Source organism: Doryrhamphus excisus, linkage group LG19 (genome assembly GCF_037039965.1).
Source record: "Doryrhamphus excisus strain RoL-2023G ecotype Guam linkage group LG19, RoL_Dexc_Guam_v1.1, whole genome shotgun sequence".
In the NCBI taxonomy this organism is placed as follows: Eukaryota; Metazoa; Chordata; class Actinopteri; order Syngnathiformes; family Syngnathidae; genus Doryrhamphus; species Doryrhamphus excisus.
Genome location: NC_136375.1, coordinates 9,816,542 through 9,831,796, shown reverse-complemented (window position 1 = coordinate 9,831,796; position 15,255 = coordinate 9,816,542). Strand labels below are relative to the sequence as shown.

General features: G+C 42.1%; 2 protein-coding genes across 2 annotated transcripts; one reads left to right on the top strand and one right to left on the bottom strand.

The window, feature by feature from the left end:
- Positions 1–952: 952 nt before the first annotated feature.
- ints7 (integrator complex subunit 7) lies at positions 953–7,970 on the bottom strand. The gene is made up of 20 exons (XM_058057618.2): positions 7,758–7,970; positions 7,524–7,653; positions 7,304–7,450; positions 7,095–7,232; positions 6,827–6,873; positions 6,132–6,331; positions 5,947–6,069; positions 5,684–5,801; positions 5,446–5,580; positions 5,274–5,371; positions 4,947–5,186; positions 4,720–4,857; positions 4,253–4,459; positions 3,846–4,040; positions 3,674–3,777; positions 3,519–3,587; positions 3,148–3,280; positions 2,838–2,936; positions 2,448–2,633; positions 953–1,292 (listed from the first exon to the last, which is right to left on the bottom strand). The coding sequence occupies exons 1-20, from the start codon at positions 7,849–7,851 to the stop codon at positions 1,011–1,013; spliced, it is 2,883 nt and encodes a 960-aa protein (XP_057913601.2). The 5' UTR covers positions 7,852–7,970; the 3' UTR covers positions 953–1,010.
- Positions 7,694–15,138, top strand: dtl (denticleless E3 ubiquitin protein ligase adapter). The gene is made up of 15 exons (XM_058057619.2): positions 7,694–8,402; positions 8,815–8,952; positions 9,035–9,127; positions 9,204–9,265; positions 9,350–9,470; positions 10,294–10,359; positions 10,438–10,553; positions 10,616–10,689; positions 10,762–10,868; positions 10,947–11,051; positions 11,918–12,030; positions 12,104–12,193; positions 12,300–12,423; positions 13,511–14,112; positions 14,454–15,138. The coding sequence occupies exons 1-15, from the start codon at positions 8,351–8,353 to the stop codon at positions 14,517–14,519; spliced, it is 1,929 nt and encodes a 642-aa protein (XP_057913602.2). The 5' UTR covers positions 7,694–8,350; the 3' UTR covers positions 14,520–15,138.
- The last annotated feature ends 117 nt before the right edge of the window (positions 15,139–15,255 follow it).

The following is a 15,255-nucleotide window of genomic DNA, read 5'->3' as shown; positions in this document are numbered from 1 at the left end:
CGGAGATGACACGTCCTTTATTGTGAAATCCCACAGCGGAAGTTATGCATTTTACTACAACTATTGTGTCACCTGGCTCCTTAGCCAATAACTGTGCAAGCTCACGCTTGTAAAATGATGGCTTTATTATCCTGTTAGCAAATCGATTGCTACAACATCCTTATTAGGAGTGATGCTGCTTGGGTGAGGTCAGTGTTGAAATTAAAATGCATTTTAATTTTGAACAACCAGTTTGCATCCTAATAAAAGTATGGCCATTTGTTCGACTGATACAAATGTATATAAATACCAAAGTGGACCATTTGAAATGCGACGTTTCAAACGTAAACCGTCTCACTGTACAGTATTGTTATTCTGCCCCCTGATGGCGTTATTAATGATTGCACGTCATAGAAAACAACTAAATCCATTACTAAAATATCCTAGAGATTACTGCATGAAATATAAGTGGATTAAGAAAGAACCATGGATTTCCAAGCAATTTTGCATTCTGTTCAGTGACAATAGGAATACATAACCTTTGGTATATACATTGGATCCCCCTTCCACACATTCATGATTCAGCATTCACGGCACACAATTTTTTAATTTCTGATTTGTTTTTCATCACGCACTGAAATGTCACACTTCAGTGGTCCTTGAACGCACTATAGTTGCCATGAGAAGAATCACTAATCTAATAATTGCAACATTTTTCACAAATGCTGATCCAAAAATTGGAGGTCAAAGTCAAGCGAGCAGGGGGATCTGGGGGGGAGGGGTAGCGAGCCCTTTGTCAAAAAAAGCAATTTTTATGTGCATCTAAATTACATACTCAAGGTTTTTCGGCCTTTTCTGGTGGTCCCGGAATGTGACCTGCCTGAAAAGTGTGGCTCAACTGTGCATACTGTATACGTATATACACATTGTACGAGTTGACTACATATGGAATTAAATAAGATTCAAATCAACAGAAAGTACATCTGCTTCTTTAATCGCTTGAACAAATACGTACAAACATAACTACAAACCTAGAATCGACTGTAAGCGCCCCTCTGAGAAGCAGGCTGAGTTCCAGCTTGTTGCATTTGGTGGCGGAGCTGCTGGGAGTAAGGATCCTCCAGGGACTTGACCGACAGGGTCGTCTTGGGCCCAGTCTTCCACTCGATGCCGCTCTCATCCACAACGGAGGCCTCCACGGTGACGCCGTGGGTGCCAAGGATGGAGAAATTGAGCAAGAACTGGGTGCTAAAATAGTCATTATGAGGTTCTACCCGCTGCTCGATCTCATTGGTTGTACTGTCCAGAGGAATCTGAAAGATGAAATGCAAACGTTGGCATTAAGTCCTCACAAGGTTAACTGGTTGCAGACTCTGCCATGATAAATTAAGATCCATGATGTAGGGTCCCGTATTTCTAAATGGAATATTTTTGTAGTCAGAGTCATAGAAAACCTGTTTATGACCTTCTAAATACAGTTTAACATTATTAGAGCCCTCCAGACATGAAATAACACCCCTATATGCTTGTATTACCCGATAAAATAATAAGTCATTTAAGACATAATATACTCACGTTAGGAGAGTTCCTTGTTCTTGTTCTTTTTTTAACTTCCTGTTCTGTACAATACTTCCTGTAGTGGCTACTGTCTAATCTTATTGTGTTAATGCGTGTTCCCGTGCTAGGGGAGCTGAGTGGCGGACACGGACAGGAAGTGACATCAGGAGTTTTAGCTTGGTGCGTGTTACGGCTGCAACAGTAGCCTGTGTTAGGGATAATTGTGCCCATTGTGAGATCATTCAAACCTGCAATAAAAGCCTGTTGTTCTGGCGACCAAGTCCTGTGATTGTGTGTCTTTCACCCAACATTATTGACGACTAGTGACCAATGAAGAATAATACATTTCATCTTATGACTGTTCCTTCCAAATACCTTAGATTTGTATTTTATTGAAGCACATAGTGGCGAGGGATTACGCCAATGAATGATATTAAATAAATGATACCTACTGAATAATATATTGCAACATAATTTGTAATGTAATAAATGTTAAAGGTTTTATATTACATATGAAGCTCATTTAAAGTGGCGGGTGTATCTCTGATGCTTTATTTCTTTCCATTTTCTTTCCAACTCCTTACTTTCTTACAACCTGTCTCCCTTTTTTCAATTTAATGTTGAAATATTTAACAGTTTTTTCCTTTAATCACCACCATAAATTCAGCTTTACAGATGCCACGTCTGCTGCATAGTAACACATGGTATCAGTCATTGTAAATGTAATTACAGCCACCTAGTGAGGGTTTCATTTCTAAGATGTGGGGTTTATTTGTTCATAAAAGTGGATAAACCACCTAGTGATTAACTGGGACATGATGACAACCAAAGTTACTACTAAATATGGTAAGTTCTTCATTTGTTTAAAAAAAACATAGCATACAGCCAGATAAAGTAGGTAAGGTAAAAACCTTGTAGTCTGGTCCCGACTTGCTCTGCAGAGTGGATGTGACACTGAGACAGACAGATTGGATCTTCCTAAAGAGTCCTGGGCTCGTGCCGTGCTGAACCACGCCCTCCACCTTTAGAGTCAGCTGCTGGTTGTTCTGTACCGTGATGGGCTCGTTTGGCGTTCGGGGGGACGGCGAGAGAGCGAGCTGGAGAAACACATGGAATCACATGCTGAAGCCTGACGGAACATTCAAAAGGGTTCCCAAAACTATACATTTAGAACAGAACGTTGGTAAGACTGCCAGACAGTTCTCATCAACGGGAAGACATGAAGACAATAGCGAGTAAGGTCATCACAAGGGCGCTGCTTTGCTAACGACGGTTCTATTCTAATTCTAAAATTAGGTTACCTTGATGCTGGTTGATTGAAGCTTTTGGAAGAAGTACCTCTGGAAAGAAAGCGGCACCTTCAGTAGCGCTATGATGGCGTCACAAAGACAACCTGTATGCTGAAGGCGAGACAATAATACATTTATACAATGTAAATAATACCTTACCAGAACCCAATTAATCAGTGTTGTCATTAACTAATATTTACATACAAGAGTGACAAACATGCAAAAAAATTTACTATATTCATATATACACACATATACATGTATACATACACACACACACACACACATACATACATACACATACACACATTTTTTTTTTTACCAAGTATGACACAGGTGGATGCTTCTTGTTCAGGTTCTCCACTTCCTCAAGAACATGGGTGAAGACCGACATCATGCGTCGCTCATATTCACTCTCGGGCTGAACCGAGCCGAGGGGGCCGTACTCCTGATAACTACACAAACACGCACAAGCACACAGACCGTAGTGATCACTTCTCTTTAGATGTTATGCAAGGGCTCTGTGTATTGTAGGAATGGACAACATGAATGTATTTTTCAAGTCATGCTCTTTGACATTTCACTGATAAGCCGCCACATACAAATGACTAATCCTCCTAAATGTCAAGTGCAGGTTAGCAAAATATGTTGGAAATGTATTGAAACCAAAACAGATTCACTTCAAAATCTTACCAGGCTGTCTGCGGATCCAAAATGAGAGCCTCGATCACGTGGGAGACGAGCAGACAGCTCTGTTGTTGTCTGAAGGGGCGGTTAGTTCAAAGAAAACATCACGGCAAGGAACACACAACAGTCAGGAGGCGCACCCGAGTCAGGCAAAAGGATACAGCTCCACGTTGCGAAGGGTGGCATAGTCGGCGTCAAACGATGACTGGTGTAGCTCGGCGTAGCGAGCAGCAAGACTTTTGAACTCATCCATGCACACTTTCATCTGAAAACGATAGAAACATTTTCCAGCAGTGACACTTAAGGTGACACTTACAGTTGTCATGATTCCACCTGAATGGAGATGCGGCCGCAGCGCTGCAGATCATTGCCCGAGCTCAGGGCGATGGAGGTGGCGATGGCAGGCGGCGGGCTGGTCTTGAGGCTGTTGCAGGTACAAATGAGCTGGGACAGGGCTTGCAGGGTGTCGATCCGCAGCTTAATGAACTCACACTGGAACGTAAGTGGATTTAGAGGCGTGCTGGCCGCCTGGAGGGGAGGATTAATCACATAACCTTACATTAACGCCGCAGCATCACTCGTCTCAGATGAATTGACAAGATACAGGCACGTACTATGCACATTAATCCGCTAACAGGCTGTGTGGGATCAGATCCAACACAAAAGACTGTGAAGTGTGTGGCGATTGTGTTGGCGGAATAAATGTTTAATGGCAGCCAGATGTCTGGCGGTTAACTCACCGTGAGGGAAGCGATGCCCTTTTGGTAGGAGCGCAGGGCCTCTGCGATGGCGCTCATAGCCCCGCTGTAGTCGCCGTCGTCCATATGTGTCAGGCACTGCTCGGCCTGGGAGAACTCCTTCAGGCTGTTGAGCCAGAAGTAGAAGTGCTCAGATGCCACGCGGGTCCGCAGGCTTTGGTAGAGTTCGCTGGAGAGCTCGTGGCACCCCTGTTGATTCAGGAGAACACTTTGACACAACAACGCAAACATCTCCAATTTTTAAACCATAGTTTAGAGTTAAGAGGTTGTATGGTGGATAAACAATGTGTGGATAAGAGGGCAAAACGCATAGAAAAATGTGTTTTTCAAACATCCGTATTCATGGTAAATCAGAGCACTCAGAATTATTCAAATTAGACTATGACCTCATCACCATGCCACAGATAGATTGCGGTCCTGTGGGAAACGGCAGATGATGGAATGCTTACCATACGAGAAGCTTGCCGTGCAATCCGGTATACGGTCCAACCATTGGCGACGTTCTCAAGTTGCTGTTTGATGACCGTCTTTACTTCGGCTGTCAAAGATGACTGACTAGCTACAAAAATCACTGTTGCCAAGGAAACCTGAGGTGGGGAGGGCGGAGAACAAAAATCAAAGACAGAAGAGGAAAAGGACATCCGTGAGTTGTAAATGAACGGTACGTATTCCTAACCAGAAGCTCTTGCTGTTTGTCAGTAGACGAGTGACTGGCCACTCCGAAGAGATCCACCAGATCTCCCAGCATGCTGTCGCCCAGCACGGGCAGGTGGGTGGCGATGGCTGCCAGAGCGTGACACATGAGAACGCGGGACGAGTCACAGGACAAGTGAAGCTGACCTAGCAGGAACTCCACAGCCGACTGGCTAAGGTGGGGCCGACTCTTTAGCAGCTTGACTAATGAGGTGAGTGTCGTCTAAAATCAAAGGGGTAGAAATAATCAATGTAGACTTAAAGTTTAAAAACCGTGCACTGTGATTGATGGAGGTAAGATCAGTCTTACTTTGAGTGTAACCTGGGCACTAGCGCTACTGTCTTGACTGCAAAGCATCAGCAGAGACTCCACCCCCAACAATGTATCCTGCTCCAGATGGGCTATATCTGAGAATACACAGCCAAATATAGGTTAGTGAAATACTGCATGAGAGGGAATTCCCTGCAAGTGGATAACTGACCTTTTTCTGGACAGGAAATGACAATGTTGGACAGCACTATAACGCCGTGAGCAGCGAGAGCCAGGTTACTGTGGTAACAGCACTCTTGTGCCAATTTCACCAGGTCGGTGAGCCGGGAAGGAGCGGAGACGCTGCCTGAATATAATTAAATTGATTCCAGTCAGAGTTGCAGACTAATGAAAAGTCTTACAATGGTGTTTAAACTTAAATTTACAGGGCAATACGACATAAATGTTACCTGTTGTATGATTAAAGTACTGCTTTATTGCAATTGTTCCGGATAGGGTAGACAGCACAGCTAACATTCCCAGCTTCAAGCTAACATATGGGCTGCTCAGTGCACACTCGCACAGGGTCTGCAAATACAAAAACAACTCAATTACATAAATGGTGAGAAAATGTCTTATCTACAATACCAGTCAAAAGTTTTCAACACACTTCCTCATGAGAAAGTGTGACCACACTTTTGACTGGCGGTATATGTCGACAGTTTACTCATACCTGAGTGTTTTCTTTAATCCAAAGATGAGGAGCCTTTCTTGCCAGGAGCTTTAAATCGTTAATTGCAAGTCTTTTCACAGCCTTCCGTGGGTCATCCTTCAGGTATTGAAGGAGGAGCTGCAACTATAGGGATATTTACACGTTAAAGGCCAATAAACGCAAATATGTTGGCTTTAAGGCACAACCTGCTTGGGTATATCAATGAGGGATGAGGCCGCCAGCTGGGTGAAAGTGTGCAGGGTGACAATGACCATAGGGGTGGAGGGGTACGAGGTGACAAGGTTCTGCAGAAGTTCTCGGCTGCTGGATGCCAGACTGGCATCGTGATGCATGTGCTGCAACATGGGGATCAACTTCAGCTTCAGGTCGACGGGGGTGTCTAAACCTGGGAAGTGTTTAAGACAAGTTGGACATTGAGGAGAAAGGCTGTAATTTATTTATTCATTCATTCATTTTCTACCGCTTTTTCCTCACAAGGGTCGCGGGGGTGCTGGAGCCTATCCCAGCTGTCTTTGGGCGAGAGGCGGGGAACACCCTGGACTAGTCGCCAGCCAATCACAGGGCACATATAGACAAACAACCATTCACACTCACATTCATACCTATGGACAATTTGGAGTCGCCAATTAACCTAGCATGTTTTTGGAATGTGGGAGGGAACCGGAGTACCCGGCGAAAACCCACGCATGCACGGGGAGAACATGCAAACTCCACACAGAGATGGCCGAGGGTGGAATTGAACCCTGGTCTCCTAGCTGTGAGGTCTGCGCGCTAACCACTAGACCGCCGTGCCGCCCTAATATATTTATATATGTAAAAAAAAAAAAGAAAAATCCTCGCCACTTTTCCAACAGTCTCCCATAATAATTTGAGGTGTTACCTTGAATCATCTCACTGACTTTGTTGCAAATCCCAGCAGCAAAGTCTCTGAAAACAAGAAACAGCAGCTTTATACTTTATTATAAGAATTTTTTTAACCCTTGTATTACTGTTTAAAATCTTTAAAAATCTTTCTAAAAAGACGTTAGCATTATTACACAGCAGTTCACTTGTTTATACACCTGTATGACAGTTATGTTACATTTTAAAATGCTGTTGAAGACATCAGAAATTCTACTGTAAGTGTTTTTCCTATGGTATAGCCTTACTTTGACTGTGCAGAAAAGCTGGCTGCAGCAAATATAGCTGCTTCCACTTCCACATTGTCATGAGAGTCGAGACTCTGGCGAATACTGTGGTGGGCGTTTTTCCTCTCTGGGATAATGGAAGCCAAACTGCCCAGCATCCTGTTGAGAGGTCGGTGCAGTTGAATTACAGCTAACCAAGGTAATGAGCTACATTACCTGTGATATGTCACCTCAGAGTGATGGCTCGGGCCACAGGGTCATTGCTATGGATGACTGAAAACACCCTTTTGACAAATTCATCCACATTGAGGATTTTTTCCAGATGTTTCTCACTCTGTTGTGTTACTTTAAGTACACACAGTCGAAGAAAGTTGTTCCTGAAATCAGAGAAACGAGCTTATTCAAATTCATGTTTGTTCGTGCTGTCTTCCACTTTCAATAGAACCATACCCAAGTCTAAATATGTCTGCAAGTTTCAGGAAGGCAGAGTTAATGAGGATGGGGAACGGGTACTTGAGGAAGAGTTTTGGGAAGAGCACCACAGCCTCGCATTGCTCCCCCGGTTTTCCCGACCGCAGCCCTGGTCAAAACAACAGTAATACAACAATAATAGTAACCCACACATAAGTCACGTGAATACACTGGAAGCTATGCTAAGTTGTTAGCAGGCTAGCTTGTCGGCACCTTTGTCCAGCTCCATAAGCGCAGAATTTGCGTCAAGTTCTTGCTCGCCATAGCAAGCCTCCGACAGGAACGAGCGTGCAGCTGAAAGAGACATTATACGTCCTTTTCCCGCTTAATATTTCAGATATGAGGGTACATACGAGTAAGTAGCATTCTACTACTAATCCATTCTTAAACCGGATATCAAAGCTCATGGTTTTCCGTTTTTCAGCTTTTCACAATAAAATATACATGTGTTTATTTGCGCGTTTTATACAGAGTTATTGGTAAATAAATATCTTATTTGCAGGTGTGATTTGAAATTGTACAGTTTTATATATCTTATTCAACTGAGAGCTTCCAATACACCACTTATTCAATTTACTCCAACGACGATAGGCACATACAAACCGGAAACGAACTTTACTATGGAGCGAAAGTGTCTCTTTCCACCAATAGGAGCGTAGAACGCTGGTTTAGCGGGGAATTCGGCCCCTGAGTTCAAGCGTTTTGTTCGCGGGAAAGAAGAGCAATAGTACTAACGCAGAGGAACCACAGCCACCAGTAAATATATATTTTGGATTTATCGGATCGTCTCCCACCAAATCACAGGAATGCTTTTCCGTTCAATTGTTGACAGACGTCTCGGGAGACAACGGCAGAATGGTGAGTGAGACGTTTTAAAAAAGTATCTGTCTCAGTTAGCATTGATAAAATCAAATTTGTTCCTTATTCTCTGGCAATGTGATATACAGATTGTATTTAAAGTTGTTTTTTACCGATTCGTTGCTGAAATCAAGTTTCATCGAGTAATAAACCCGGTTTGTCCTGCTTTACTTGGTTTAGTCGACCCTAAATCTCCATATGAATGAAACGCAATACAGTTAGCATTTAACAATGGCTTGCAGTTTGTCTCCTCAGCCCAGACTCGGGTAACTGATAACTGTTGAAAATTATTACAGAAGCTTTTGCATGTGCAAATTAAGCTAACTGTAACAAGCCATTAGGTACACAACAATGTATTTAGGTGATCAATAAAGTTGCACGATTCAATATTCTAATGCATTTATCCTCCTAGCCCTTCCTGCTCATCCCTGGCCCAAGTACCCTCTGAGCTCTTTTCTGCAAGGCTACCAGTGTGTTCGTCATGATGAACACATCTCCTATGGGAACCTTGGCGATTCTGTTCCCCCGTTTGGACTGTCTTTCTCCTCTGGTACAGCTCTATTCGCTTATCACCAGCTGAGTGGTTTATTGCTATTTATTTATCCACTGTATATGCATCCTTTCCCCCCCAGCAAGGGAGATTGGGGATGTTCTTGCCGTGGCAAATGAAGAAGGCATTGTTAGGATTTACAACACCGAATGCAGAGGAAACCCACTTCTTAAAGGTGGTGTGCATTTGCACTTTTCATTTTTACATTTGTATTTTTGTACCAGTCTGATGTTGAGTGTGTGTACTTGCAGAATGGCTGGCTCATGAGAATGCTGTCTTTGACATAGCATGGGTACCAGGGGAGTCTCAATTGGTAAGACGCGCTGTAGTCACCATATACTTAGAAATAGCTACAGAATAAGAATTTTTTTACATTTGCATTGTTGCATCAATCTAGGTGACTGCTGCAGGGGACCAGATGGCCAGGTTATGGGATGTAAAATCCGGGGAGCTTTTAGGCAGCTTTAAGGGCCACCTTTGCAGCCTCAAATCTGTCGCATTCAGTCTGGAGGACAAAGGTATCATGGATTTTATTCGTAAATAAAGTAAATAATTTGGTGTATGTATGTGACAACCTTTCCGCTTGACAGATGGACATTGATTGGCAATGGGGAAAATGAACAATAAATGAATAAATTACTGTATTTTATTTAAATATACGTCTTGTGTTAAGTTTAAATGGCAGAAAAAGTTAGTTGTTTCCATATGCGGCTTTTGTGTGCCCAAAACAGCGGCACTTATTGACAAAAGTATATAGTTAAGTGACAGTGGCCAGTGTTGTGTATGTTCATGTACGTACATATTCCGGAAATTGTTGTTATATACTGTATATTTTCACCAACCAAATGCTGAAAGTCTATACTTTACAATGATTAGATTAGATTCAACTTAATTGTTATTGCTCATGTCACTTGTACAGGGCAACAAAATGCAGTTAGCATCCAACCAGAAGTGCAATTTTATAAGTACCTTAGTAGTAAGTAAATGTATGTACAAACTACTATAACAGGCTGTGACTATAATACAGTGAGGATATATACAGGGATATGAATGACTATAATATTGCTATTGCAGATTATACAGATTATACAATATATAATAACAGTAATATGTAATGTATTGCAATGAAGTGACTAATACATGGTCAATGTGCAATACAAGAGCTCCAACAACAGAGTAATATTTCTTTAAATCATGGCATTAAAAGCTATATATAAGAAGCGTAATTTAAAAACAGCTCCGCCAGAATCAGCAGCCAATTAGTGCTATTAATTGCATGATAGTGTTCATTCCTACAGTGCAATACCAAGTACACTGATGAGGTTGTTTGTCTTCCAACAGCTGTCTTCTGTACTGGTGCAAGAGATGGAAATATTTTAGTCTGGGACACACGGTGCAGCAAAAAAGGTATTTTGTTTCGGGTTTTTTCTCACATTTTAGCTGGATCCTTTACAGATGCATCATGTCTACTTGTGGTCTTGTCAGATGGTTTCTACAAACAGGTGAAACAGATCCGCGGCGCTCATAACAAAGCAGAGGCAAACCCCCCATCCAAAACAAAGAAGAGGCGACTCAGCACTCGTGGCATGGCTCCGAGCGTGGTGAGTTGTCTCAGCGACTGACTAATGTTCAGACAACTGGATGCTGATATTCTGTTTTGCAGGACACCCAGCAAAGCGTCACTGTGGTTTTATTTCGGGATCAGCACACCCTAATCTCCTCCGGTGCTGTTGATGGGTAATTGTCTATTGACAATTGTTGATTGTTTAAAAAGCACAGAAAAAACGAAACATTTCTTTCTCCTTGAAGTGTCGTGAAGATGTGGGACTTGAGGAAAAACTACACAGCGCACCATCACGATCCTGTACCCCTGCAGACCTTCCCGTATCCTGGTTCTTCCATGCGCATGCGTCTGGGTTAGTTTTGCACCTTTTTATTTGCAGTAAACATATACACAAGTGTACAGTGAAAGTGTTAATCTGCTTGTGTTGCAGGTTATTCCGGACTCGTGTTGGACTCCACACGATCCAACGTCATGTGCAACTGCACCGATGACAGCATTTACATGTTCAATGTCAGCGGAACAAAAACCAGCCCGGGTAAACAAACGATAAGCAGCAGGACTTCTCTTCAGAATGTATTTGACATTTTCAAGGGGAAAACATGCAAAAAAAATCAGTGTGTTATCAGTATGTTATGAAGGCAAAAATCTATTTCCCAACAAATTTATAAAAAAAATTTTTTTTGTATAAATACGTGAGACCCTAACTGGGAAAACAGTTTTATTGGTGGGGGAGGGATCATTTTTTTAGGAACAAAAAATTATTTGAAAAAAATATATATTTTCACCATTAAATAAAACATTAGTTGAAAATATGGCAATTTTAAGTCCAAAAATGCTGTCTGAAAAAAACCCATATAGCATTATTCTCATAATTATATTTATTAATATAAAACTATATTACCAAACAATTAAATTTTCATAGTCTTTTAAAGACATATTTACCATATTTATTCATGCTTTGAAATAATGAATATAGGTTGATCTCAGATTGTTGTGTTTTGGTTGGCTGGGAATTTTGACATTTACTTGTTAAAATGTATGTTATGTCTTTATGTATTCTTGTAGCAATACTACTTCATCCATCCAGCCGTCCATTTTCTTTGCCGTTTATCCTCGGTAGGGTCGCAGGGGTATGCTGGAGCCTATCCCAGGCGATAGGCGGGGTACACCGTGTGTACAGAACATATAGTTCTGTAGATAAATCAATACTATTTTACCAATGCTTATCACTAGATGGGGCTATTAACTAGTATGATATTAAAAGGTGCAACTAGTAAAGCAAGAGGGTGTTTAGCTGTTTATATATACTGTACTGTATTTATGTAAATACCTCACTTAGGACTACAAATATAAGAAGACCACAATTGTGTTTAGGATCCTCATTTCAGTTTGCCTCCACAGAGGCAGTGTTCAGTGGCCACCAAAACTCCTCTTTTTACATCAAGTCCACGATTAGTCCAGATGACCAGTTCTTGGCCAGTGGTTCCAGTGACAACAACACGTACATCTGGAAGGTACATCGTAATAGAAAATAAGGCAAATTTGATGTGTGGTTTGCTGTGATTCTAAAAGAGCAGTTCATTGCAGATGTCCGATCCCACACAACCTCCAATGACGCTCCAAGGCCACAGTGAGGAGGTGACATCTGTCGCTTGGTGCCCAACAGACTTCACTAAGGTGAGGTGGCTATCTTGGATGTTAAAAGGAACACCAAGGGTTGAAAACATCCACAAGTAGGTTCATTTAGGTCCCTTTTTTTATTTTTAAATAATCCACCCTTCAGATTGCTTCCTGCTCTGATGACCACACTGTACGCATCTGGCGACTTCATCGGGAAATGGATGGAGCGCAGTCTTCAGTGGGAGAGGCCAATCTTGTTGGCTGGGCACGTCCTAAGAGTCCACACAGTAAGGACAATTTTTTTAAACGTACAGTAGATATGTCACTAGTCAACCTTATAAGTTGTGTTTTTTAAGACCTTTGAAATACATGAGTAGCCTGGTCTGTTCTATGGTTATCGTCACCATTTGGGAAATGATTCATTCATTCATTTTCTACCGCTTATCCTTACGAGGGTCGCCGGGTGCTGGAGCTTATCTCAGGTGTCTTCGGGGGGGAGGCGGGGTACACCCTGGACTGGTTACCAGCCAATCACAGGGCACATATAGACAAACAACCATTCACACTCACATTCATACCTATGGACAATTTGGAGTGGCCAATTAACCTAGCATGTTTTTGGAATGTGGGAGGAAACCGGAGGAAACCCACCCTTGCACGGGGAGAACATGTAACTCTACACAGAGATGGCTGAGGGTGGAATTGAACTCGGGTCTCCTCGCTGTGTGGCCTGCGTGCTAACCACTGGAATGCCGTGCAGCATTTGGGAAATGACACTTGATTAAAAAAGCACTTGTGGGATTAATCTTTTTAGATTCGGTTTCTAATTTGAAAGCAACTTAATTTTTTTTAAAGTTAATTCATGATTTGGATTGCATGAGAAAGTGAAAAGGAAAACATAGCTATATTTTGACCACATTTGGTCATTTATTAATAACACAGCAGCACTAATGCCGGAGTAGCGGGAAAGAGCAAACTTCTCAGCCAGTATGAATGCAGCCGACGAGTTCCTTGCAATTCCTTGTTAATGCCAATGCATGCTATCTTAAATATAAAGTGGCCAAGAGTTCTCCAGCTATTAATCCAGCAGATGGCGCTGTCTGAAAAGTCAATTCACCCAACATTTTCCAGCACTGGAAGACTCTTGACAAACCACATGCTTTGTAACTACAATACTGTGTATTGTATGCCTGTAATTGTTTCTTACTGTGCAGAAGTAAATTTAAAATACATATTATATATTACATGTATTATATATTCTATATTATATAACAGGATTTAGAGTGTTAAAATTAAGCAGTTTTCAGTCTGATAACATAAAGAGCTTAGTCATGAATAGATCTTAAGGGTTTGAATTATCAAAAAAATTTTCAGAACTTTCCAACCCCACTGAGACGACACCCGCTAAGGAACAGAGGGTCGAGAGCATCGGAGGCCTGGCTTCACCGCAGCTGGCCGCATGTGCTCCGAGCGGGGCCGCCATGCCTCTCCCCTCCAGCACCACCTCACCTCTCCAGGATGCAAAGACTGCAATTTGTCAGAGAACGCCACGTTCCATCCAAACATGGCTATCGCCTTGTCAAAACAGCCCTCTGCTGCGGAAGGTACTCAGCCCGTGTCCTCAGAACCCGGCCAGCTTCACCTCTCCCACAGCGCGCCGTGCCAAACGAAGACTGGAGACGGGTTCATCCGACGGCGATGTGGATAAAGAGGACCACGACAGCGTTGCACAACTTTACAATGCAGCCAAGAGGAGCCGGGCCCTGTCTGCCGTCTGCTGCCCGACTCAGGAGAGTCCAGAGCAGGCAGACGGCCAAACCGAGGATGCTGCATCAAGAGAGGCTGGCAAGGAGAATCGGTGTCCACCACTGACAGACTGGCTGTCAGTTATGGGCCAAAAGATGAGAGGGAGCCCGAGCAGTCCCCGAAGTCCCGGTGCTGCGAAGAAACAAGCGGGAAAGACGCCAGCTTCACCGGTAAGCACAATGTGTATTTTTAATAGCTTGTATTGCTCAGTCCTGCAAACAAATTGGGGCTCTTAAAGGGCCGGAGTCAACCTCAAGTCAACTTCACACATTCATGAAACAGTAGTTAAACATTTGCTGTATCATTTTGCTTGTTTCCTGCTGTTAACACCAGACATCACATGCAGGCTTTCTAAATATGCAGCCAGTCCAGAAAATCAACTCTCTCACCTCTTCATTCAGAGTCACTGTTACAGCAGAGTGCACAGTCCAGGAAGTCAATTCCATCTGACCTTCACAGTGCTGGAAAACTTCTTAAGATTTTTTTTTTTGTCTCACATCTTCTTTTTCAGACTATCGGCTCGCCACAAAGCATGAAAAAAATATCTTCCTATTTCACAAGGAGACCCACTGAGTGACCTCATGGAGCCTTTACAGTATTTGAGATGCTGCGTTAGGTCATTTTAATCCACAAACTGCTCGGAGAATGGCCAGCTTTCATTTTACTGACAAAGGTACCCCCTAAACATTTTTAGTGAGACATTTCATGCAATTTTTTTTTGACAGGAAAACTCATTTTGGAAGATGGAATACCATTTCACGCAACTTGAAAGTTGCATGAAAAACAAAAGTCAAAAACTCTCTTGGAGACCTTTTAAGAAAATTAGTCTTTGTAAAAGATTAGTTCTTATCTAACAGTTTCATGTGTTTGTTTTTTTTTGTTGTTCATATGTACAAAATAGCATGTGCTTGGTTTGTTTGTGATGCACAGTTGAATTGGCAGATTTTTATTAAATCGAAGATATATTGTAGCCAGCGTACTTGGCTTCATAGAGTTACAATTTTCATAAAAATAAGCTATTTTAAGACATTTCGGGGACCCCTACGGAGACGCATGGGGGGAGAGAGACATGGAGAAGTTACCCCTTTTGATAGTCTGTTTTGTTTTTGTATTTAATTAAAATAATGAGTGTAATAGTGGAGTAAATAGATGGCTTAAACTGTAATGAAAATAATAAATACAGCAGTAAAATCTTACTGAAGCATTGCATCATGAATTAATACAGAAAATATGATAAATATACCGTTAGTTAAATAATAATAACAGTATACCTTAGTTCAGGACTAAAAGCTGACTAATATTGATTATTGTAC

Coding starts and splice junctions, on each gene's coding strand:
- dtl (XM_058057619.2), top strand. CDS start 8,351: ATGCTTTTCCGTTCAATTGTTGACAGACGTCTCGGGAGACAACGGCAG. Junction 9,266..9,349: donor TACCAGGGGAGTCTCAATTG/GTAAGACGCGCT, acceptor GCATCAATCTAG/GTGACTGCTGCAGGGGACCA. Junction 10,690..10,761: donor TCCTCCGGTGCTGTTGATGG/GTAATTGTCTAT, acceptor TTCTCCTTGAAG/TGTCGTGAAGATGTGGGACT.
- ints7 (XM_058057618.2), bottom strand. CDS start 7,851: ATGTCTCTTTCAGCTGCACGCTCGTTCCTGTCGGAGGCTTGCTATGGC. Junction 6,332..6,826: donor AGTCAGTGAGATGATTCAAG/GTAACACCTCAA, acceptor AACACTTCCCAG/GTTTAGACACCCCCGTCGAC. Junction 6,070..6,131: donor TCATTGATATACCCAAGCAG/GTTGTGCCTTAA, acceptor ATATCCCTATAG/TTGCAGCTCCTCCTTCAATA.